Source organism: Manis javanica, chromosome 2 (genome assembly GCF_040802235.1).
Source record: "Manis javanica isolate MJ-LG chromosome 2, MJ_LKY, whole genome shotgun sequence".
Taxonomy (NCBI): domain Eukaryota; kingdom Metazoa; phylum Chordata; class Mammalia; order Pholidota; family Manidae; genus Manis; species Manis javanica.
The window spans coordinates 29,996,203-30,020,826 of NC_133157.1; the positions used below are offsets into that span (position 1 = coordinate 29,996,203).

Sequence of the window (24,624 nt, forward strand, 5' to 3'; positions counted from 1 at the left end):
CTCACTTTTAGGTATCTTGAAAGATGCCCCCTCCTCAGAGGACAACACAGTCTGAACTTCCATCAAGATATGTACCCCACTGTAGGACAAATACGGAAATTCACTGTACAATTTTTTTTTAATTGGCATGTGCTCCTTTGTACAGCTGCATTTTTTTTTTAATGGTCAGGAAACAGAGGTGGTGGGGTAAGGGGAGCTAGTTCCTTCCAAGACAAGGACAACTTTCAATCAGGAAGAAGCCAAAGGCTTAACAAAGAATTATTTAGAAGTAACAGTTCGTAGTGTTTCATTTTGTTGTTTTAAAGCAGGTGAGGAGGAAAGGTCAGGAGAAGGGAGGTAAAGGAGTAAAGGGACCAGGAGACCTGATTTCAAATTGCTTTCTTTTACTTTTAGGAGAGAAGGATTTAATGTGTTTCTAGGTTACAGAACAAAAGGAAAGTATATTTCTCCATGTTTAGACTAAGAAAGGAAAACAAGGATTCTGGCCAAACTGTAAGAAGCAGGAGTGAACAGAAGGACAGCAAGCTCCCCTTGTCTGTGGGACTATTACCTGGCTAACTGGACCAACCAGAGGTAAGGATGAGCAGCAAGCCATTACTAGTAGACTGACACAGACACAGCAAAAGCCCTGAGATCCTTAGGCTGAGTATCATGAAATCTGAAAGCTAGTTTTGCTGCTGTTGACCTTGAACCAAGTAACATAACCTCTCTGGAATCAGACATTTGGAAGATTTAAACCCTTTCCATTTCCACCTCTTACTTCATATGTGGTTCTACATCCCTATCCCTTTATTTTTACAAATTTAATTTTAGTATATATTTTGAGTTACATGTTCCCTGTTCTTAACACATTCTTTAATCCCTCAACCACCTTGTGACAGATTGCCAAAAAACCAAAATTGTGTTAGGATACGGCATATTTTTTATATTAAAATATATATAACATAATATTAAAAAAATCTTAAGTCCATACTCTTTATAACACTAATACAGCATCTGTTTTTGTGTATTACCTTCCAATTTTTTCCAAATGGTGCTGATAATTTATTTTTTGACTCAAAACTGCAAATAAATACTACATTTTGACAATATTTAGTCCACCTTTTAAAGAGCAGTAATCACTGATGGAAAGTTTCTCACCTCTGATAAGGAGTTACTAACTTACCTACAAGAAGCCTTCTGAGTAGAATAGATGAATTCACATTTTCCATGGATGCAGTAACCATTGAGGTTTTCAGGACAAGGCATGTGGTTTCCAATATAAACATCTTCTCTTTGATCACTAGCATCTTAAAAGAACATAAATTAGTTCAATAAATAGTGGAAAGCAAATTGAAAAATACAGACTTTTCAAAGCTTCTGAGACAATAAATATATGCACCCTGTGCTGTGTAATTTGGAAAGGAAAATTAATTAGGAGGCTGGATAAGAGCCAAGGTTACATTAATGTCACAAACACAGCAGATAGACTGTTTAGAATCAAAGCATTTAAAAATATTTGCAGGATGTGACTACTATGAATTACTGTCTAAAAACAATCTTCCAAAATCAACTGAATAAACAGCTACACATCTTTGCCAGAGAAATAAATGCTTCTTTGACTCACCTCAGTGACAGAGAGACTGTGTACACGACATTAGCTTTTGGAGAACTGGATGCACTACTCCCTCACCTGGGGGCTACAAAACCAGGGCCAAAGAACACCGGGATGGCAGAGGGCAAGTTATGAGACTCTGAAATTCTATGGTGGAAGGTTTATATTTGGAATGAAAGTATATCAAGCATATTGACTTCTTTCCAAGTGAAAATATCTTTAATGTTTTCTTCATACAGTTTTTCTTAGTATATGTTGTTTTAAAAACTTCAAATAATATAGGAAACAAATAAAAAAAGAAATTTACAATCACCTGAGATCCCTCTATCCAAAGAAAACTATTGTAAACATGTTGATGAACCTCTGCTCAGACTTTGGAATACTGATTTGAATGGAACTGAAGAAAATGGTAGCATGGTGAGTAATTCCACTGTCAGAAATGGGAAGAGAGGAAGGAAAGACAGACAGGGGCAGAAAGATGAAGACACGGGGACCCAGTCTTCAAAATCAATCAGATTCATGCATTTATTCTTTTTCTATTCCTCTCTCTTATATATTTACATATGCACATAATCATTTTCATACCCACACATTTTGGAATGGATTTCTTTTTTACTGAGCTTTCTGGCATATACACTAATACATTAATCCTCAGCTCTACAGACCCAGAGTTCCCCAATATTTAAAGACCTGTCCATGTGTAGGGAAAATTCTCAGGCTTCCAACGGTTTCTTACAGTTTCAGCTCACAGATTCTGTGCATTATTAACTGTATGACGCTGAGCATACTACCCTTTCTAAGTCTGAGATTTCATATCTATAAAGCTAGGATCATAATAGGACCTCTACTCCATGTGGTTTTGCGAGGATAATGTGAGATAATTAATGCATGTACTAGGCCACAAAAATAACCAGCCATCTATATAGCACATCATGTAACAGCAATGTCTTATCTCCCCAAAATATAAGTAAAGGTGTTAATATAATTTGAAGAATGTTAATGGAAACAAATTAAGGAATGGAACAGGAGGCTGTATATGTATGGGAAGGGGGAGAGCAAGGAAGTGGGAACAGAGGTGCCAAGTGTGAAGAAACCAAGAACTGAAAATGCAGATTTTCTGGAGATCAAAATTTACTTTTAAAAGGAAACATTTTTAGTGATTATTAAGCTCTATTAAGTTACATGTTAACTAGAGTAGAAAGATATGTCATCCCCTGGCAAGACCAAACTGATGCTTTTGCCTCAAAATTTATGTGTTTATTGTACTGATTTATGCCTAAACAAAGAGGTGAACTAGAAGGTGAGACCCAACATGTAAATTATCAATATTAAGGGTATCTCTGCTATTTTGTGACTTTGGTCAAATCACTTTCCTCTAAGGAAGTTGAATGAGATCAGCATTGTCCAAAAGAAGCATAATATAAGATACATATATAATATTTTTATTTTCTAGTAGCATATTTTTAAAAAGTAAAAAAAAAAAATGGGTAATTTTAATCATGTATTTTATTTAATCTAATATAACAAATAAATGTCATTTCAACATATAACCAATGTAAAAAAATTGTGATATTTTATACTTGCTTTTCCTAAATGTCTCCAAAATTCCAGTGAGCACTTTACACTCACAGCACATCTCAAGACCAGCAAGCCACATTTCAAGTACTCCCTAGCCACATGCAGCTAGTAGCTACTACTACATATGGCAACACAGAATAGATGACTTACTCATGTATCATTTACTGATCACCTTCCACATGCCAAGCACTCTGGTAGGTGCTGGGGATAGACAAATATTAAGACACATCCTGTCTTCGAAAGGCTTATAAGGTCTCCATGAGCTCCCAAACTATAATTCTGTTGTGGCAAAATATATCAAGACCTCCTCTGGGCTGCTATAATCCTAGGCACCCACTTCTCTACTACCATACTCATGATATTATCTCATAACTATTTGAGATTTGTTAAATCAGTCTCTACCATGAGACTGTGAGCTCCTTGAGAATCTACACATTTGTATTATTCATTTCTGTATTACTCCTAACATTTAGACCATAGTACTTTTCTTCCTACGGTTTCAAACTAAAAGTGCTGTTCCACGATCACAACCAAGCCATAAGTGACTTGAGGAATGCAACTGTCTCCCATAGCACTCATCACCCTGCAACTTCTCAGAAGGTGATACACCATGGAGCGCATAATACTGGGACTATAGAGTCTGAGGGTATGTACCAACCTATAACAATAAAGTCCTACAATGTACATAAAAATAGGACCATACAGATATACAGAGGCTATGGTATAATCTGCCATAAGGAGGTCCTAGAAACAGCAGGAAATTTCAAGAGTAATGCAGAGCTAAAAACTAGCAGACAATTCCGCTACACGACAGCAATAAGAAAAGGTACCTAAAGAACAGGGTTTCAAGAAATTAACAAAGTATAGCATTTACCAAATGAATTAAAGAAAGGACATGGTATCAAGCTATAGACTAAGCAAAGTCATATAAACATGGACATGTCCACCAACACTTTGAAGTCTGTGGCTATTAGAGTTTAAATTTAGCACTCTGCTCAATGTCAACACCATTCATTTCATTACACTTACATACTATTTCTGCACATAGCCATGTGCTCAGTGAAGCTACAGAAGATATAAAGAAAAGGCATACCTGGTCCCTGCCCTTAAGAAGATTATAATCAGTTTAGGGAATCAATATAAAGATACAAAAGCTGAACAACACAAGGGAAGGGATCCCACAAAACAGTTTTACAATTAAATGTCAAAAGAAAGCTTTACAGTACTAGATGCTATGGAAGTTCAAGTTCAAAGGAGAACTAGTTGCAGGTGAAATTACTCAGGGAAGGATTCATAAAAAGGGCAGGACTCAGCTTAGATCTCAAAGCATAGACAGATTTAGACACAGGACTCCTAGAAGCCAAAAGGAAGGCATAATGCACCCAGGGCTCTCAAGGACGAGAAGTAGAAGAACCTAGCAAGGGCTATGTATTCACACTGGGAAGGGGAGCACATCAAAGTTGGAAAAGTAAACTGAAATCACATTACGGAAAAATTTGAACTCCAGGTAAGAAATGTTTTCTTAAGCATACAGACAAGGAAGGTACTACAGGCCTCCTAGATGAAAAGCAACAGACTGAAAGCCATGTTACATAAATGACAGTGATTACCTTGGAGGATGGTGTTTAGGGAGAATAAGAAGTGACTACGGGTATGAGGTTCCTTTTTGGGGCAATGAAAATGGTCTAAAATTAGATTACAATGTGATGCTTCTACAACTCTAAATACATATTTTTTTAACCACCTGAATTGTACACTTCAAATAGGTGAACTTAATGGTACATAAATAATATCTCAAAAAGATGTTAAAAAGTTAATTGGGGAAAACAAATCCATTCACAATAGCATCAAAAAGAATAAAATACCTAGGAATAAACCTAACCAAGGAAGTGAAAGACCTATACCCTGAAAACTACTAGACACTCCTAACAGAAATTAAAGAGGACACTAACAAATGGAAACTCATCCCATGCTCCTGGCTAAGAAGAATTAATATCGTCAAAATAGCCATCCTGGGGGGCGGAGCCAGGATGGCGGCGTGAGTAGAGCAGTGGAAATCTCCTCCCAAAAACACATAGAGCTATGAAAATACAACAAAGAAAAATCTTCCTAAAATAGAGACCACAGGACACAGGACAACATCCAGACCACATCCAAACCTGCAAGAACCCAGCGCCTTGCGAAGGGGGTAAGATACAAGCCCCGGCCCGGCGAGACCCGAGTGCCCCTCCCCCCGGCTCAGGGCGGGTGGAAAGAAACCGGAGCGGTTTTTTTTTTTTGGCGAGCGCTTTTTGGAAGCCTTAAAGGGACGGGCCCCCGTTGCTAGGGAGGCAGGGTGGCGGGACCAGTGAGCAGCTGCCTGGGACCGGCGGCTGAGGACAAAGAATATCCCGCGTTTCTCCCTGCGGGACCGACGGGCGGGTGCCTGAGACCGGTGCCTGAGGACGGAGGAAATCGCGCGTTTTTCCCCTTTTCTTTTTCTCTTTTTGGCGAGCGCTTTTTGGAAGCCTTAAAGGGACAGGGACCCCAGTGCTAGGGAGGCAGGGTGGCGGGACTGGTGAGCGGGTGCCTGGGACCGCCGCCTGAAGACAAAGAATATCTCACATTTTTCCCTGTGGGACCGGTGGGCGGGTGCCTGAGACCGGCACTTGAGGACAGAGGAAATCGCACGTTTTTCCCCCTTTTTTTTTTCTCTTTTCTGCGAGTGCTTCCTGGAAGCCTAAAAGGGACAGGGACCCCGGTGCTAGGGAGGCAGGGTGGCGGGACTGGTGAGCGGGTGCCTGGGACCAGTGCATGAGGACAAAGAATATCGAGCGTTCCTTCCCTGCGGAACCGGTGGGTGGGTGCTTTTTGGAAGCCTTGAAAGGACAGGGACCCTGGTGCTAGGGAGACAGGGCAGCACGACCGGTGAGCGGGTGCCTGGGACCAGCACCTGAAGACAAAAAAAAGAAAAAAAAAATCGCTTGTTTTTTCCTTTTTTTTTTTTTTCTTTCTTTCTGTTCCCTCTCTCATTGTTGCTGTTGTTGTTTTGGTTTGGAGAGTGCTTTTTGGAAGTCTTAAAGGGGCAGGACAGGTCACTTAGACCAGAGGCAGGGAATCTGGGGAATCTCTGGGCACCCAAACCCCCTGGGCAGCAGGGAGCACAGAGACCCCTTACAGAGATAAATAGCCTCCTGGCCGCTCCCCCTCCAAACGGGGCTCCACCATTTTGGAGGAACAGCCCCAGCCAGACCAAGCCCACAGCAACAGTGGAGATAAACCCCAAAGCAACTGGGCAGGAAGCAGAAGCCCTGTCAGCACACAGCTGCCCAGCACAAGCAACTAGAGGTCGCTATTCTCCCAGGAAAAGGCTACAAACCAACAAGAAGGGAAGCTCTTTCAGCGGTCACTTGTACCAGCTCTGCAAACTATCTCTATCACCATGAAAAGGCAAAACTACAGGCAGACAAAGATCACAGAGACAACACCTGAGAAGGAGACAGACCTAACTAGTCCTCCTGAAAAAGAATTCAAAATAAAAATCATGAACATGCTGACAGAGATGCAGAGAAAAATGCAAGAGCAATGGGATGAGATGCAGAGAAAAATGCAAGAGCAGTGGGATGAGATGCAGAGAAAAATGCAAGAGCAGTGGGATGAAGTCCGGAAGGAGATCACAGATGTCAGGAAAGAGATCACAGAAGTGAAACAATCCCTGGAAGGATTTATAAGCAGAATGGATAAGATGCAAGAGGCCATTGAAGGAATAGAAGCCAGAGAACAGGAACGTATAGAAGCTGACATAGAGAGAGATAAAAGGATCTCCAGGAATGAAACAACACTAAGAGAAATATGTGACCAATACAAAAGGAATAACATTCGTATTATAGGGATACCAGAAGAGGAAGAAAGAGGAAAAGGGATAGAAAGTGTCTTTGAAGAAAAAATTGCTGAAAACTTCCCCAAACTGGGGGAGGAAATAATCGAACAGACCATGGAAGTACACAGAACCCCCAACAGAAAGGATCCAAGGAGGACAACACCAAGACACATAGTAATTAAAATGGCAAGGATCAAGGACAAGGAAAGAGTTTTAAAGGCAGCTAGAGAGAAAAAGGTCACCTATAAAGGAAAACAAATCAGGCTAACATCAGACTTCTCAACAGAAACCCTACAGGCCAGAAGAGAATGGCATGATATACTTAATGCAATGAAACAGAAAGCCTTGAACCAAGGATACTGTATCCAGCACGACTATCATTTAAATATGATGGTGGGATTAAACAATTCCCAGACAAGCAAAAGCTGAGGGAATTTGTTTCCCACAAACCACCTCTACAGGGCATCCTACAGGGACTGCTCTAGATGGGAGCACCCCTAAAAAGAGCACAGAACAAAACACACAACATATGAAGAATGGAGGAGGAGGAATAAGAAGGGAGAGAAGAAAAGAATCTCCAGACAGTGTATATAACAGCTCAATAAGCGAGCTAAGTTAGGCAGGAAGATACTAAAGAAGCTAACCTTGAACCTTTGGTAACCACGAATCTAAAGCCTGAAATGGCAATAAGTACATATCTCTCAATAGTCACCCTAAATGTAACTGGACTTAATGCACCAATTAAAAGACATAAAGTAATAGAATGGATAAAAAAGCAAGACCCATCTATATGCTGCTTACAAGAAACTCACCTTAAACCCAAAGATAAGCATAGACTAAAAGTCAAGGGATGGAAAAACATATTTCAGGCAAACAACAGTGAGAAGAAAGCTGGGGTTGCAGTACTAATATCAGACAAAATAGACTTCAAAACAAAGAAAGTAACAAGAGATAAAGAAGGCCACTACATAATGATAAAGGGCTCAGTCCAACAAGAGGATATAACCATTCTAAATATATATGCACCCAATACAGCAGCACCAGCATATGTGAAGCAAATACTAACAGAACTAAAGAGGGAAATAGACTGCAATGCATTCATTGTAGGAGACTTCAACACACCACTCACCCCAAAGGATAGATCCACCGGGCAGAAAATAAGTAAAGACACACAGGCACTGAACAACACACTAGAACAGATGGACCTAATAGACATCTATAGAACTCTACATCCAAAAGCAACAGGATATACATTCTTCTCAAGTGCACATGCAACATTCTCCAGAATAGACCACATACTAGCTCACAAAAAGAGCCTCAGTAAATTCCAAAATATTGAAATTCTACCAACCAATTTTTCAGACCACAAAGGTATGAAAGTACAAATAAATTCTACAAAGAAAACAAAAAGGCTCACAAACACATGGAGGCTTAACAACATGCTACTAAATAATCAATGGATCAATGAACAAATCAAAATAGAGATCAAGGAATATATAGAAACAAATGACAACAACAACACTAAGCCCCAACTTCTGTGGGATGCAGCGAAAGCAGTCTTAAGAGGAAAGTATATAGCAATCCAGGCACACTTGAAGAAGGAAGAACAATCCCAAATGAATAGTCTAACATCACAATTATTAAAACTGGAAAAAGAAGAACAAAGGAGGCCTAAAGTCAGCAGAAGGAGGGACATAATAAAGATCAGAGAAGAAATAAACAAAATTGAGAAGAATAAAACAATAACAAAAATCAACGAAACCAAGAGCTGGTTCTTTGAGAAAATAAACAAAATAGATAAGCCTCTAGCCAAACTTATTAAGAGAAAAAAAGAATCAACACAAATCAACATAATCAGAAATGAGAATGGAAGAATCACGACAGACTCCACAGAAATACAAAGAATTATTAAAGACTATGAAAACCTATATGCCAACAAGCTGGAAAACCTAGAAGAAATGGACAACTTCCTAGAAAAATACAACCTCCCAAGACTGACCAAGGAAGAAACACAAAAGTTAAACAAACCAATTACAAGCAAAGAAATTGAAACGGTAATCAAAAAACTACCCAAGAACAAAACCCCGGGGCCGGACGGATTTACCTCGGAATTTTATCAGACACACAGAGAAGACATAATACCCATTCTCCTTAAAGTGTTCCACAAAATAGAAGAAGAGGGAATACTCCCAAACTCATTCTATGAGGCCAACATCACCCTAATACCAAAACCAGGTAAAGACCCCACCAAAAAAGAAAACTACAGACCAATATCCCTGATGAATGTAGATGAAAAAATACTCAATAAAATATTAGCAAACAGAATTCAACAGTATATCAAAAGGATCATACACCATGACCAAGTGGGTTTCATCCCAGGGATGCAAGGATGGTACAACATTCGAAAATCCATCAACATCATCCACCACATCAACAAAAAGAAAGACAAAAACCACATGATCATCTCCATAGATGCTGAAAAAGCATTTGACAAAATTCAACATCCATTCATGATAAAAACTCTCAGCAAAATGGGAATAGAGGGCAAGTACCTCAACATAATAAAGGCCATATATGATAAACCCACAGCCAGCATTATACTGAACAGCAAGAAGCTGAAAGCATTTCCACTGAGATCGGGAACCAGACAGGGATGCCCACTCTCCCCACTGTTATTTAACATAGTACTGGAGGTCCTAGCTACGGCAATCAGACAAAACAAAGAAATACAAGGAATCCAGATTGGTAAAGAAGAAGTTAAACTGTCACTATTTGCAGATGATATGATACTGTACATAAAAAACCCTAAAGACTCCACTCCAAAACTACTAGAACTGATATGGGAATACAGCAAAGTTGCAGGATACAAAATTAACACACAGAAATCTGTAGCTTTCCTATACACTAACAACGAATCAATAGAAAGAGAAATCAGGAAAACAATTCCATTCACCATTGCATCAAAAAGAATAAAATACCTAGGAATAAACCTAACCAAAGAAGTGAAAGACTTATACTCTGAAAACTACAAGTCACTCTTAAGAGAAATTAAAGGGGACACTAATAAATGGAAACTCATCCCATGCTCATGGCTAGGAAGAATTAATATCGTCAAAATGGCCATCCTGCCCAAAGCAATATACAGATTTGATGCAATCCCTCTCAAATTACCAGCAACATTCTTCAGTGAATTGGAACAAATAATTCAAAAATTCATATGGAAACACCAAAGACCCCGAATAGCCAAAGCAATCCTGAAAAAGAAGAATAAAGTAGGGGGGATCTCACTCCCCAACTTCAAGCTCTACTACAAAGCCATAGTAATCAAGACAATTTGGTACTGGCACAAGAACAGAGCCACAGACCAGTGGAACAGATTAGAGACCCCAGAAATTAACCCAAACATATACGGTCAATTAATATTTGATAAAGGAGCCATGGACATACAATGGCAAAATGACAGTCTCTACAACAGATGGTGCTGGCAAAACTGGACAGCTACATGTAGGAGAATGAAACTGGACCATTGTCTAACCCCATATACAAAGGTAAACTCAAAATGGATCAAAGACCTGAATGTAAGTCATGAAACCATTAAACTCTTGGAAAAAAACATAGGCAAAAACCTCTTAGACATAAACATGAGTGATCTCTTCTTGAGCATATCTCCCCAGGCAAGGAAACCAACAGCAAAAATGAGCAAGTGGGACTACATTAAGCTGAAAAGCTTCTGTACAGCGAAAGACACCATCAATAGAACAAAAAGGAACCCTACAGTATGGGAGAATATATTTGAAAATGACAGATCCGATAAAGGCTTGACGTCCAGAATATATAAAGAGCTCACACGCCTCAACAAACAAAAAACAAATAACCCAATTAAAAAATGGGCAGAGGAACTGAACAGACAGTTCTCCAAAAAAGAAATACAGATGGCCAAGAGACACATGAAAAGATGCTCCACATCGCTAATTATCAGAGAAATGCAAATTAAAACTACAATGAGGTATCACCTCACACCAGTAAGGATAGCTGCCATCCAAAAGACAAACAACAACAAATGTTGGAGAGGCTGTGGAGAAAGGGGAACCCTCCTACACTGCTGGTGGGAATGTAAATTAGTTCAACCATTGTGGAAAGCAGTATGGAGGTGCATCAAAATGCTCAAAACAGACCTACCATTTGACCCAGGAATTCCACTCCTAGGAATTTACCCTAAGAACGCAGCAATCAAGTTTGAGAAAGACAGATGCACTCCTATGTTTATCGCAGCACTATTTACAGTAGCCAAGAATTGGAAGCAACCTAAATGTCCATCGGTAGATGAATGGATAAAGAAGATGTGGTACATATACACAATGGAATACTACTCAGCCATAAGAAGTGGAAAAATCCAACCATTTGCAGCAACATGGATGGAGCTGGAGAGTATTATGCTCAGTGAAATAAGCCAAGCGGAGAAAGAGAAATACCAAATGATTTCACTCATCTGAGGAGTATAGGAACAAAGGAAAAACTGAAGGAACAAAACAGCAGCAGAATTACAGAACCCAAAAATGGACTATCAGGTACCAAAGGGAAAGGAACTGGGGAGGATGGGTAGGCAGGGAGGGATAAGGGGGGGAAGAAGAAGGGGGGTATTAAGATTAGCATGCATGGGGGGAGGGAGAAAGGGGAGGGTGGGCTGCACAACACAGAGAGGACAAGTAGTGACTCTACAATATTTTGCTAAGCTGAGGGACAGTAACCGTAATGTGGTTGTTAGGGGGGACCTGATATAGGGGAGAGCATAGTAAACATAGTATTCTTCATGTATGTGTAGATTAAAAATTAAAAAAAAAAAAAAGAAAGAAAGAAAGAAAAGGGGGATTACTCCTTAACAGGATAAAACTATTGGTAAATCAAAGATCAACGCATGCTTTAAATATCCTTAATGTTGATCACTTAAAGGGTGTCAGATGATCAGCTATGGAGGTACTCTTTTCTGATAATATTCCGTTCTCTTAATTAAAAAAAAAAAAAAAAAAAGCAGTTACTGTGTGCTGACCTCCAATGAGTTCTGCACAGTGGTATAGAGGGCATGTCAAAGTGTGGGCAAAGGGTCTGTTTGTTTCTATGCAGAAGATCAAGGCCTAGCTTGGATACCCAGAAAATGAACTAAGATACGATATGAGGAGGAGCTTCCGGCATCAGCACTCTCTGGAGGACTTGTGCCGGGGGATGATCATCAAAAAGCCTCCACAGGGATCCGGGTGAGGCTGCGGTTGTGGCTGCGTCCAGCCCACCGTCTCCTGGACTTGCCATAGGAATGAGGAGGGAGATGTCTAGGCTGGCATGTGCATACAGTGAGACAACCAATTTGACCGGATCTGTACTGTTGGAACTCAACCAGGAGTTGGGAGGGGTGCAAGTTGTAGCACTCCAAAATCTCATGACTATAGACTATCTATGGTTAAAAGAACATATGGGATGTGAACAGTTCCCAGAAATGGGCTGCTTTAATTTGTCTGATGGTTCAAGTACAGTTGGACAATATCCATCATATCATAGATAAATTTTCACAAATGCCTAGGGTGCCTAAATGGTTTTCTTGGCTTCACTGGAGATGGATGGTAATTATAGATTTGCTTTGTTTATGTCACCGTATTCCTATTATGTTAATATGTGTGTGCAAATTAGTTAGTAGTTTAAAACCTATACATACTTAAGGTACTCTATAAGAAGATATGTCAAAGAAATAATCAATCCTCCCATGTTTCCTTCATATGCTACATCTATAGCTTTTCTTCTTCCTTCCTAATTACAACCCTTAAATGGAATTCGTGCCTCATATCGAATTTACCGAGTATCATAATTCCTCTAGGGGTAAAGATACCTCGAGACAAGTGCTGGGCATAGAAGCCACAAGGCATAAATCTGCAAAGAAGTAAAAAGCTAACCTTTGCAAACAATATGGCTTCTCTCTCACTTACCAACTTTACATTTCCCTGTATGGCCCCGGAAGATGACTGGTTAGCCAGAGACGGGTAAGATTCCTCAAGGGAGGAACAACCTAAGACAGGCACAGTCGCAGGGGGGCCATCAGGTGAGAATTTGGGGATCAACAGAGGTGAGGCTCAGAACCTCACCCCCCCTGCTTTGAGAGAAATCTTCTGCATCCGTGGATGTCTTGCTGCCCTTGTCTAGCCTGGATTAATACTCAGTCCATAGGCACACACCTGATCATCTGATCATCTACATTTGCCTTCTTACAGCACTAAACTATGTTTTCTACCTTTATCTTGCATCTACCTACCACTTCAGCATTTTATTAAAAATAAAAATAATAATAATAATAGGAGAAATGTGGGATCAACATATAAATCAAGTACAAAAATCAAACGAATATTCATATTTGACCTGATTGTTTATAGGTCATATTGCATGATCAAAACCGAAAGTTTCAGTGATGAATGCCCTTGTACTGTTCACCATGTAAGAATTTATTCACTATCTAAGAATTCGTTCACCATGTAAGAACTTGTTCGTTATGCTTCAGAAGATTGGAGACTGACGAGAATTAGGCTTGAGATGGATTAATGATTGTACATTGAGCGTTGACCCCCCTATACTGAATTTTATTGTTGTTAACAACCATTTGATCAATAAATATGAGAGATACCCTCTCAAAAAAAAAAAAAAAAATAGCCATCCTGCCCAAAGCAATATTCAGATTTGATGTAATCCCTATCAAATTAACAACAGCATTCTTCAACGAACTGGAATAAATAGTTCAAAAATTCATATGGAACCACCAAAGACCCTGAACAGCCAAAGCAATCAGGAGAAGGCAGAATAAAGTGGGGGGGGGAAATCTCGCTCCCCAACTTCGAGCTCTACTACAAAGCCATAGTAATCAAGACAATTTGGTACTGGCACAAGAACAGAGAGCCACAGACCACTGGAACAGAATAGAGACTCCAAACATTAATCCAAATATATATAGTCAATTAATATACGATAAAGGAGCCATGTACATACATGTACATACAATGGGGAAATGACAGTCTCTTCAACAGATGGTGCTGGCAAAACTGGACAGCTACATGTAAGAGAATGAAACTGGATCACTGTCTAACCCCATACACAAAAGTAAATTTGAAATGGACCAAAGACCTGAATGTAAGTCATGAAACCATAAAACTCTTAGAAAAAAACATAGGCAAAAATCTCATGGACATAAACATGAGTGACCTCTTCTTGAACATATCTCCCCAGGCAAGGGAAACAAAAGCAAAAATGAACAGGTGGGACTATATCAAGCTGAAAAGCTTCTGTACAGCAAAGGACACCATCAATAGAACTAAAAGGTATCCTACAGTATGGGAGAATATATTCATAAATGACAGATCTGATAAAGGGCTGACATCCAAAATATACAAAGAGCTCACACACCTCAAGAAATGAAAAACAAATAATCCAATTAAAAAATGGGCAGAGGAGTTGAACAGACAGTTTTCCAAAGAAGAAAATCAGATGGCCAACAGATACATGAAAAGATGCTCCACATCGCTTGTCATCAGAGAAATGCAAATTAAAACCACAATGAGATATCACCTCACACCAGTAAGGATCGCCACCATCCAAAAGACAAATGTTGGAGAGGTTGTGGAGAAAGGGGAACCCTCCTACTCTGTTGGTGGGAATGTAAATTAGTTCAACCATTGTGGAAAGCAGTATGGAGGTTCCTCAAAATGCTTAAAATAGAAATACCATTTGACCCAGGAATTCCACTCCTAGGAATTTACCCTAAGAATGCAGCAGTCCAGTTTGAAAAAGACCGATGCACCCCTATATTTATCGCAGCACTATTTACAATAGCCAAGAAATGGAAGCAACCTAAGTGCCCATCAGTAGATGAATAGATAAAGAAGATGTGGTACATATACACAATGGAATATTATTCAGCCATAAGAAGAAAACAAATCCTACCATTTGCAACAACATGGATGGAGCTAGAGGGTATTATGCTCAGTGAAATAAGCCAGGCAGAGAAAGACAAGTACCAAATGATTTCACTCATACGTGGAGTATAAGAGCAAAGAAAAACTGAAGGAACAAAACAGCTTGCAGAATCACAGAACCCACAAATGGACTAACAGTTACCAAAGGAAAAGGGACTGGGGAGGATAGGTGGGAAGGGAGGGTTAAGGGCTGGAAAAATAAAGGGGGCATTACAATTAGCATGTATAAGGTTGGGGGAGGCATAGGGTGCACTCTACAACACAGAGAAGACAAGTAGTGATTTTACAGCATCTTACTATGCTGACGGACAGTGACTGTGAAGGGGTATGTGGGGGGGGGACTTGGTGAAGGGGGAAGCCTAGTAAACATAATGTTCTTCATGTAATTGTAGATTAATGATACCAAAATTTTTTTTAAAAAGTTAATTAGGTATGAGCATGTAAGATTAAGGGGCAGGGGTGCTAGGATAATCAGGTGACCATTAGGAGTTTATTATGTAATTCAAATAGATATTAAAAATACAGAAAAAATAAATATGGCTTGAATATGCTTTGGAAAGAAAATCAGAATCTCAGATCTGAAAGAGTACTTGGAGGCCATCTGGTGTAATGAAGGAATCCCTTTAGTTGTAACCCCAAGATCCTGTTTCTACTTAATAAAACACTGCCAAAAAACAAAGAATTCAACATAATACAGTTAATTCCAGTATTACCAAGTTTTCCTTATGTTGAATGAACTATCTAATTCTGTGTAATTTCCCCATATCTATTCATCCCCTAACCCACTGCCCACAAAGTTTTCTTCTTTAGGTCAAGCTTCTCCAGTCCTATCCTTTAGATAGTTCACAACAACCATCTTTAAGACTTGTGCCCAGCACAAACCCTCATACATTCAAGCATTTAGTAGAAAAGAACTGTCCTCTTTATTGAAGATGATCTTAATACAGAATTATGTAAAATGACTCGACTCTAAAAAAGTTATACACATGGTCATAAGCATATGAAAAGATATTCAACAGACTACTACCCAAAAACCAGAAAGTAACAAGTTTTGGCAAGGACATACAGAAATTGGAACCCTTGTGCACAGTTGCTGAGAATGTATAATGGTATAGCCACTATGGACAACAGTACAGTGGTTCCTCAAAACATTAAAAACACAATTACCATATGACTCAGCAATTTCACTTCTGAGGTGTTTATCCAAAGGAACTTAAAGCAGGGTCTTGAAGAGATAGCTATATACCCATATTCACAGCAGCAGTATTCACAATAGCTGAAATGTGCAAACAACCTAAGCATCCACCCATAGGGTAAACACAATGTGTTATACACATACAGTGGAGTATTATTCAGCCTTAAAAAGGAAATTTTGATGCATGCTACAACATGGATGAACCCTGAGGACACGATGTTAATTGAAATACACCAATCAAGAAAGAGAAATACTATATGATCCCACTTATATGGGTACTTCATCAGAATCATAGAAACAACACAGCCAGGGCTGAGGGGAGGGGCAAGTGGAGGGTTGCTTAGCGGATATGGTTCCATTATACAAGATGCAAAGAGTTCTGGAAATGGATGGTGGTGATAGCTGCACAACACCATGAATGTACTTAATACCACTGAGCTGTACTCTTAAAAATGGTTAAGACGGTAAATTTTGTTATATATATTTCACCTCAATTTTTAAAAATTGGAAAAAAAATTACTCTAAATGTCAGCCTAAATAAGAGTTTCAATGGAGAGAATACAGTCAAGCTGACTTCAAATGTAGACATCCAGTCATCCAAAAGTATTTATTAAATACCTATTATGTTCCAGGCACTGGCAATACAAATAAAAGTAAGTACAAAGACTCACTAGGTAACTGAATATATGGAACTAGTGCTTAGAGAAAGATTAAAGCTAGAAAACAAACGTTCACAAATGTGATAGCTGAGAGAAGATTAAATTTCTGAAGGAAATTAAGAAAGCAAGCAAGGGGGAAGAATAGAATTCTGAAATGGCTGTGATATAAGGTTAAACAGCATCAGGGCACATGGGCAGAAAGTCTGAATTCTGGTCCTTGCTCTGCCATCCTACAATGAGCCACAAACTCTCAAAGTTCCAGCTTCATCTGCAAAATGGGGATAACATGGTTGTGATGAGGATTAAAACAAGTAAGTGAAAGCATCTAGCACATAAGAGGGTACTTGATTAGTAGCTGCTGACTGGATAAGTATCTTACTGGTGTCACTCAAGACCTAGGTTAAACCTGCCGTAGACAGGCCAACTTACCAATGGTGAGCAAATCCAGGCTACCAACAATGAAACTAGAAAATAAAGGTATTAACAATCCCCATCATAACATTGACAAGGAACTCAGTGATACAGCATTAATATTCATAGTAGTCCTAAGAAGTAAGCATCACTGCCCCAACATTGAGGCTCAGAGAAATTAGGCCACACAGCCTGTAAGTGTAGACTCAATCTGATTCGAGAGAGCAAGCTCTTAGTTGTCACACTATTATTTCACCACGCTCACCCTGGGAGATGTATAGGGAGTAGACAGAAGTGCAACATCCAAGTACCTGCTCTTTAGGCCATGTAAATCGGATAACTTCAAAAAGGAAAAAAAAAGGCTTTAAAGATATAATAAAGCACAGTTTTGGAAACCATAGCAGAGATGTAGCCTCACACAGTAAGCAGTGGGCACATGATGGCCCTGTCTGAACAATGCCCTCAGGCAAGTGATGACAGGCTCCATGAACAACAGCTGCAACTGCTAGTCCCTGAACAATGTGTGTGTGTGTGTGTGTGTGTGTGTGTGTGTGTGTGTGTGTGTGTGTGTGTGTGCAATATACTGTATACTGGGTCACCCAGTGGCTCCTTCCACCCACAGAGGCATTCAGAAACAAACCCAGTACGAGCGGCAGTGTTTTCAAACACAAAGGAGAGTGTGGTTCCAAGTGATGATGCTATAAGAAAAACCAGCACCAGATGGCTTATCTGCAAAGGCGTGTTCCACTGACTGTCCACCCTGGTGCACCAATGTGCAGTCCAAATACAGCATGAGGAGCTGCTATTAACAACCAAGACATGCACCTGGAAGGTCAACCACTGAGGCCACAACAACTACATCAGTACTGCATCAGTATCTCTGGGGCTCATTATTCTACAAATCCCTACAGTCATTTAAAAAGTCAGTGTACTTTCTTGCTTCCCCTATACAGACCTCCATCCCAACTTTCATCACTTACATACCCCTCCACAGAACCCTTCCCTAACCCCAGTCTCCTCGGTCCCAACAAAAAAATCATCTCCCCTCCAATACCTCCCGCTCTCTCTCTCTAAAATCCCGTTGTTTTCCATTCCAACCCTCACTCTTCTTTTCCTAGCCTTTCCCCTCTGCCCACAGTGAGATACCTTTTCTATGTGAATAAATGTATTCACCTCCTCAGCTATTCCCTTAGAAAGTACCCTTCCTCTTCCTGATAGACTTGGATCACACTCCTTCCTACCATCCATTTCTCTCCACCTGCCCTGCTGTGTTCACCACCTGTCACCTCCAGTCAGCATTCCACTCATCTTCCAGTGACCATCCTTGTGACGACTCTATCACATTTCACAACACACTGTCAGGCTTGCTTCGAGGATTTTAGCACCTGGCTCAGTCTTGCCTTTTAATGGGGCAATTTTACCAAGACCATTTAAAAAAAGAGCTGTGTTAAAATATATAAACAACAGTCAGCAAGGAATAGAAACAACAATATCAATGTCTCTGGTATCCCTGGTCAGCAGAAGCAGAGACTATTGAAAAAACAAGGTCTAAGACTGGGTGAAGTTAAGCTCAGCAGCAATGAAATGAGAATGTCTGGGTAATAAAAAGGTGTTATGGTTAGATTTTAGGCTTTATGACAATATCTTTGGATAAAACTAGCCACACTGAAACATCATACATCACAAAAGAACTTCCTGGGTAGATGGAAATGTTAGATAGCAATTAGGTATAGTGTACATAGGAGTGACTCCATCTGTCAAGATTGGCTGACATTTCTGGATTTCAGTATATGTAAATTATGCAAAAAAAAAAAAAACACCTGTAAAATAAGAATGATGATTAAATGGGTGGAGTTATGCAGCCAAAACAAGAACGACAGGTGCCAATAACTGCTGAAGGTGGGTATTGAGTACATAAAAGTTCATTATATCATTCTGTTTATGTATGTTTGAAATGTTCTGTAATCAAGTTTTTTAAATGTTGCATACCCTTCTCCCACACACCTCATGCTCAACCATCAGATCCTTTATGACTTCATCATCCACAACAAAGATTCTAACACTGCAGTTTCAATATTTACCACACATTTTCCAACAGCCCAAGAAAAGCACTAATTCAGCAAGCATGCCAGACATTCAGATGCTCCACTTCCTGAGTGCTCTTCTCCAAGAGCTCACTTCTGGAAGATCTTCATTACTGAGCACTGGCTTCCAGTTCTTCCAGCTGCCTGCCGAATGCCATGACCTGCTTTCCACTTGAAGCACCCAGCTCTAGTGCTCTGCCTGTCTGCCCAATCTTGATTGTGTATGGGGGACACAAATACTTACTAAAAGCCTCGTATAAATGCTTGTGAGAACAAAAACATTAAAGTGGGGAAAAAATATAAGATAGTTACCTTTTGACTTCTATTCATTACTATCAGAAAACTTCTTAACTCTTGCACAACTTGGACTTCATGTTCACAACTCTATACAAATTCCTTGGTTCAAGATTACCAAGGTTCCACTCATCTTCAAATTCATACTTGTCCTCCAATACCTTTATGCAGTACTTTTTTTTAATTTTTTAATTTTGATATCATTAATGTACAATTACTTGAACAACATTATGGTTACTAGACTCCCCCCATTAACAAGTCCCCCCTACATACCCCTTCACAGTCACTGTCCATCAGCATAGTAAGATGCTTTAGAATCATTATTTCTCTTCTCTGTATATACTGCCTTTCCAGTGCCCACCCCCTACATTATGTGTGCTGATCATAATGTCCCATTTTCTCCCTTATTCCTCCCTTCCCACCCACCCTTCCCACTCCCTTTCCCCTTGGTAACTGTTAGTCCATTCTTGGGTTCTGTGAGTCTGCTGCTGTTTTGTTCCTTCAGTTTTTCTTTGTTCTTATACTCCACAGATGAGTGAAATCATTTGGTTTATTTCACTACCTGGTTTATTTCACGGAGCATAATACCCTCTAGCTCCATCCATGTTGTTGCAAATGGTAGGATTTGTTTTCTTTTTATGGCTAAATAATATTCCATTGTGTATATGTACCACATCTTCTTTATCCATTCATCTACTGATGGATACTTAGGTTGTTTCCATTTCTTGGCTATGGTAAATAGTGCTGCGATAAACATAGGAGTGCATATGTCTTTTTCAAAGTGGGCTGCTGCATTCTCTTGGTAAATTCCTAGGAGTAGAATTCCTGGGTCAAGTGGTAGTTCTAGTTTTAGTTTTTTGAGGAACCTCCATACTGCTTTCCACAATGGCTGAACTAATTTACATTCCCACCAGCAGAGTAGGAGAGTCCCCTTTCTAGACATCCTTGCCAACATTTGTTGTTGTTTGTCTTTTGGATGGTGGCCATCCTAACTGGTATGAGGTGATATCTCACTGTGGTTTTAATTTGCATTTCACTGATGATTAGCGATGTGGAGCATCTTTTCATGTCCCTGTTGGCCATCTGACTTTCTTCTTTGGAGAACTGTTCAGCTCCTTTGCCCATTTTTTAATTGGGTTATTTGCTTTTTGTTTGCTGAGGTGCATGAGCTCTTTATATAATTTGAATGTCAACCCCTTATCAGATATGTCATTTATGAATATATTCTCCCATACTGTAGGATGTCTTTTTGTTCTACTGATGGTATCCTTTGTTGTACAGAAGCTTTTTAGTTTGATATAGTCCCACTTGTTCATTTTTGCTTCTGTTTCCCTTGCCTGAGGAGATATGTTCATAAAGAAGTTGCTCATGTTTATGTCCAATGTCCAAAAGATTTTTGCCTATATTTTTTTCTAAGAGTTTTATGGTTTCATGACTTACATTCAGGTCTTTGATCCATTTGAGTTTACTTTTGTGTACGGGGTTAAGACAGTAATCCAGTTTCACTCTCTTACATGTAGCTCTCCAGTTTTGCCAACACCAGCTGTTGAAGAGGCTGTCATTTCCCCATTGTATATCCATGGCTCCTTTATCGTATATTAATTGACCATATATGCTTGAGTTTATATCTGGACTCTCTACTCTGTTCCACTGGTCTATGGGCTTTATGCAGTATTTTAAAATACTAGCATATGGTAATAACAGCTACCACTTATTGAGCACTTATGAATATTTCTAAGTGTTCTAAGCACTTGAAATACATTATTTAATTTTATGAAGCTATGAGATAGGCACTATTATTATTTTTTAATGTATTTTTTAGAAATTAGACATAAAAGGGAGATCACACCAGCTACATGTAGGAGAATGAAACTGGACCATTGTCTAACCCCATATACAAAGGTAAACTCAAAATGGATCAAAGACCTGAATGTAAGTCACGAAACCATTAAACTCTTGGAAAAAAACATAGGCAAAAACCTCTTAGACATAAACATGAGTGATCTCTTCTTGAACATATCTCCCCGGGCAAGGAAAACAACAGCAAAAATGAGCAAGTGGGACTACATTAAGCTGAAAAGCTTCTGTACAGCGAAAGACACCATCAATAGAACAAAAAGGAACCCTACAGTATGGGAGAATATATTTGAAAATGACAGATCTGATAAAGGCTTGACGTCCAGAATATATAAAGAGCTCACACGCCTCAACAAACAAAAAACAAATAACCCAATTAAAAAATGGGCAGAGGAACTGAACAGACAGTTCTCCAAAAAAGAAATACAGATGGCCAAGAGACACATGAAAAGATGCTCCACATCGCTAATTATCAGAGAAATGCAAATTAAAACTACAATGAGGTATCACCTCACACCAGTAAGGATAGCTGCCATCCAAAAGACAAACAACAGCAAATGTTGGCGAGGCTGTGGAGAAAGGGGAACCCTCCTACACTGCTGGTGGGAATGTAAATTAGTTCAACCATTGTGGAAAGCAGTATGGAGGTGCATCAAAATGCTCAAAACAGACCTACCATTTGACCCAGGAATTCCACTCCTAGGAATTTACCCTAAGAACGCAGCAATCAAGTTTGAGAAAGACAGATGCACTCCTATGTTTATCGCAGCACTATTTACAGTAGCCAAGAATTGGAAGCAACCTAAATGTCCATCGGTAGATGAATGGATAAAGAAGATGTGGTACATATACACAATGGAATACTACTCAGCCATAAGAAGTGGAAAAATCCAACCATTTGCAGCAACATGGATGGAGCTGGAGAGTATTATGCTCAGTGAAATAAGCCAAGCGGAGAAAGAGAAATACCAAATGATTTCACTCATCTGAGGAGTATAGGAACAAAGGAAAAACTGAAGGAACAAAACAGCAGCAGAATTACAGAACCCAAAAATGGACTAACAGGTACCAAAGGGAAAGGAACTGGGGAGGATGGGTGGGCAGGGAGGGATAAGGGGGGGGAAGAAGAAGGGGGGTATTAAGATTAGCATGCATGGGGGGGAGGGAGAAAGGGGAGGGTGGGCTGCACAACACAGAGAGGACAAGTAGTGACTCTACCACATTTTGCTAAGCTGATGGACAGTAACCGTAATGGGGTTGTTAGGGGGGACCTGATATAGGGGAGAGCATAGTAAACATAGTATTCTTCATGTAAGGGTAGATTAAAAATTTAAAAAAAAAAAAAAAAAAGAAAGAAAGAAAGAAAGAAAGAAAAGGGGATTACTCGTTAACAGGATAAAACTATTGGTAAATCAAAGATCAACGCATGCTTTAAATATCCTTAATGTTGATCACTTAAAGGGTGTCAGATGATCAGCTATGGAGGTACTCTTTTCTGATAATATTCCTTTCTCTTAATTAAAAAAAAAAAAAAAAAAAAAGCAGTTACTGTGTGCTGACCTCCAATGAGTTCTGCACAGTGGTATAGAGGGCATGTCAAAGTGTGGGCAAAGGGTCTGTTTGTTTCTACGCAGAAGATCAAGGCCTAGCTTGGATACCCAGAAAATGAAATAAGATACGATATGAGGAGGAGCTTCCGGCATCAGCACTCTCTGGAGGACTCGTGCCGGGGGATGATCATCAAAAAGCCTCCCCAGGGATCCGGACGATGCTGCGGTTGTGGCTGCATCCAGCCCACCGTCTCCTGGACTTGCCATAAGAAGGAGGAGGGAGATGTCTAGGCTGGCATGTGCATACAGTGAGACAACGAATTTGACTGGATCTGTACTGTTGGAACTCAACCAGGAGTTGGGAGGGGTGCAAGTTGTAGCACCCCAAAATCTCATGACTATAGACTATCTATGGTTAAAAGAACATATGGGATGTGAACAGATCCCAGAAATGGGCTGCTTTAATTTGTCTGATGGTTCAAGTACAGTTGGAAAATATCCATCATATTATAGATAAATTTTCACAAATGCCTAGGGTGCCTAAATGGTTTTCTTGGCTTCACTGGAGATGGCTGGTAATTATAGATTTGCTTTGTTTATGTCACCGTATTCCTATTATGTTAATATGTGTGTGCAAATTAGTTAGTAGTTTAAAACCTATACATACTTAAGGTACTATACAAGAAGATATGTCAAAGAAATAATCAATCCTCCCAAGTTTCCTTCATATGCTACATCTATAGCTTTTCTTCTTCCTTCCTAATTACAAACCTTAAATAGAATTCGTGCCTCATATCGAATTTACCGAGTATCATAATTCCTCCAGGTGGTAAAGATACCTCGAGACAAATGCTGGGCATAGAAGCCACAGGGCATAAATCTGCAAAGAAGTAAAAAGCTAACCTTTGCAAACAATATGGCTTCTCTCTCACTTACCAACTTTACATTTCCCTGTATGGCCCCGGAAGATGACTGGTTAGCCAGAGACGGGTAAGATTCCTCAAGGGAGGAACAACCTAAGACAGGCACAGTCGCAGGGGGGCCATCAGGTGAGAATTTGGGGATCAACAGAGGTGAGGCTCAGAACCTCACCCCCCCTGCTTTGAGAGAAATCTTCTGCATCCGTGGATGTCTTGCTGCCCTTGTCTAGCCTGGATTAATACTTAGTCCATAGGCACACACCTGATCATCTGATCATCTACATTTGCCTTCTTACAGCACTAAACTATGTTTTCTACCTTTATCTTGCATCTACCTACCACTTCAGCATTTTATTAAAAATAAAAATAATAATAATAATAGGAGAAATGTGGGATCAACATATAAATCAAGTACAAAGATCAAATGAATATTCATATTTGACCTGATGGTTTATAGGTCATATTGCATGATCAAAACCGAAAGTTTCTGTGATGAATGCCCTTGTACTGTTCACCATGTAAGAATTTATTCACTCTGTAAGAATTCGTTCACCATGTAAGAACTTGTTCGTTATGCCTCAGAAGATTGGAGACTGACGAGAATTAGGCTTGAGATGGAT

General features: G+C 39.6%; 1 protein-coding gene across 2 annotated transcripts in view; it reads right to left on the bottom strand.

Moving 5' to 3' along the window:
* The window catches only part of TMEFF1 (transmembrane protein with EGF like and two follistatin like domains 1), an 89,847-nt gene that overhangs the window by 14,163 nt on the left and 51,060 nt on the right, over positions 1 to 24,624 (bottom strand). For both annotated transcript variants that reach the window (XM_037017676.2, XM_073226973.1), the window contains exon 8: positions 1,166 to 1,289. In XM_037017676.2, the coding sequence (XP_036873571.1) occupies positions 1,166 to 1,289 (124 nt within the window). The remainder of the gene's footprint in view (positions 1 to 1,165; positions 1,290 to 24,624) is intronic.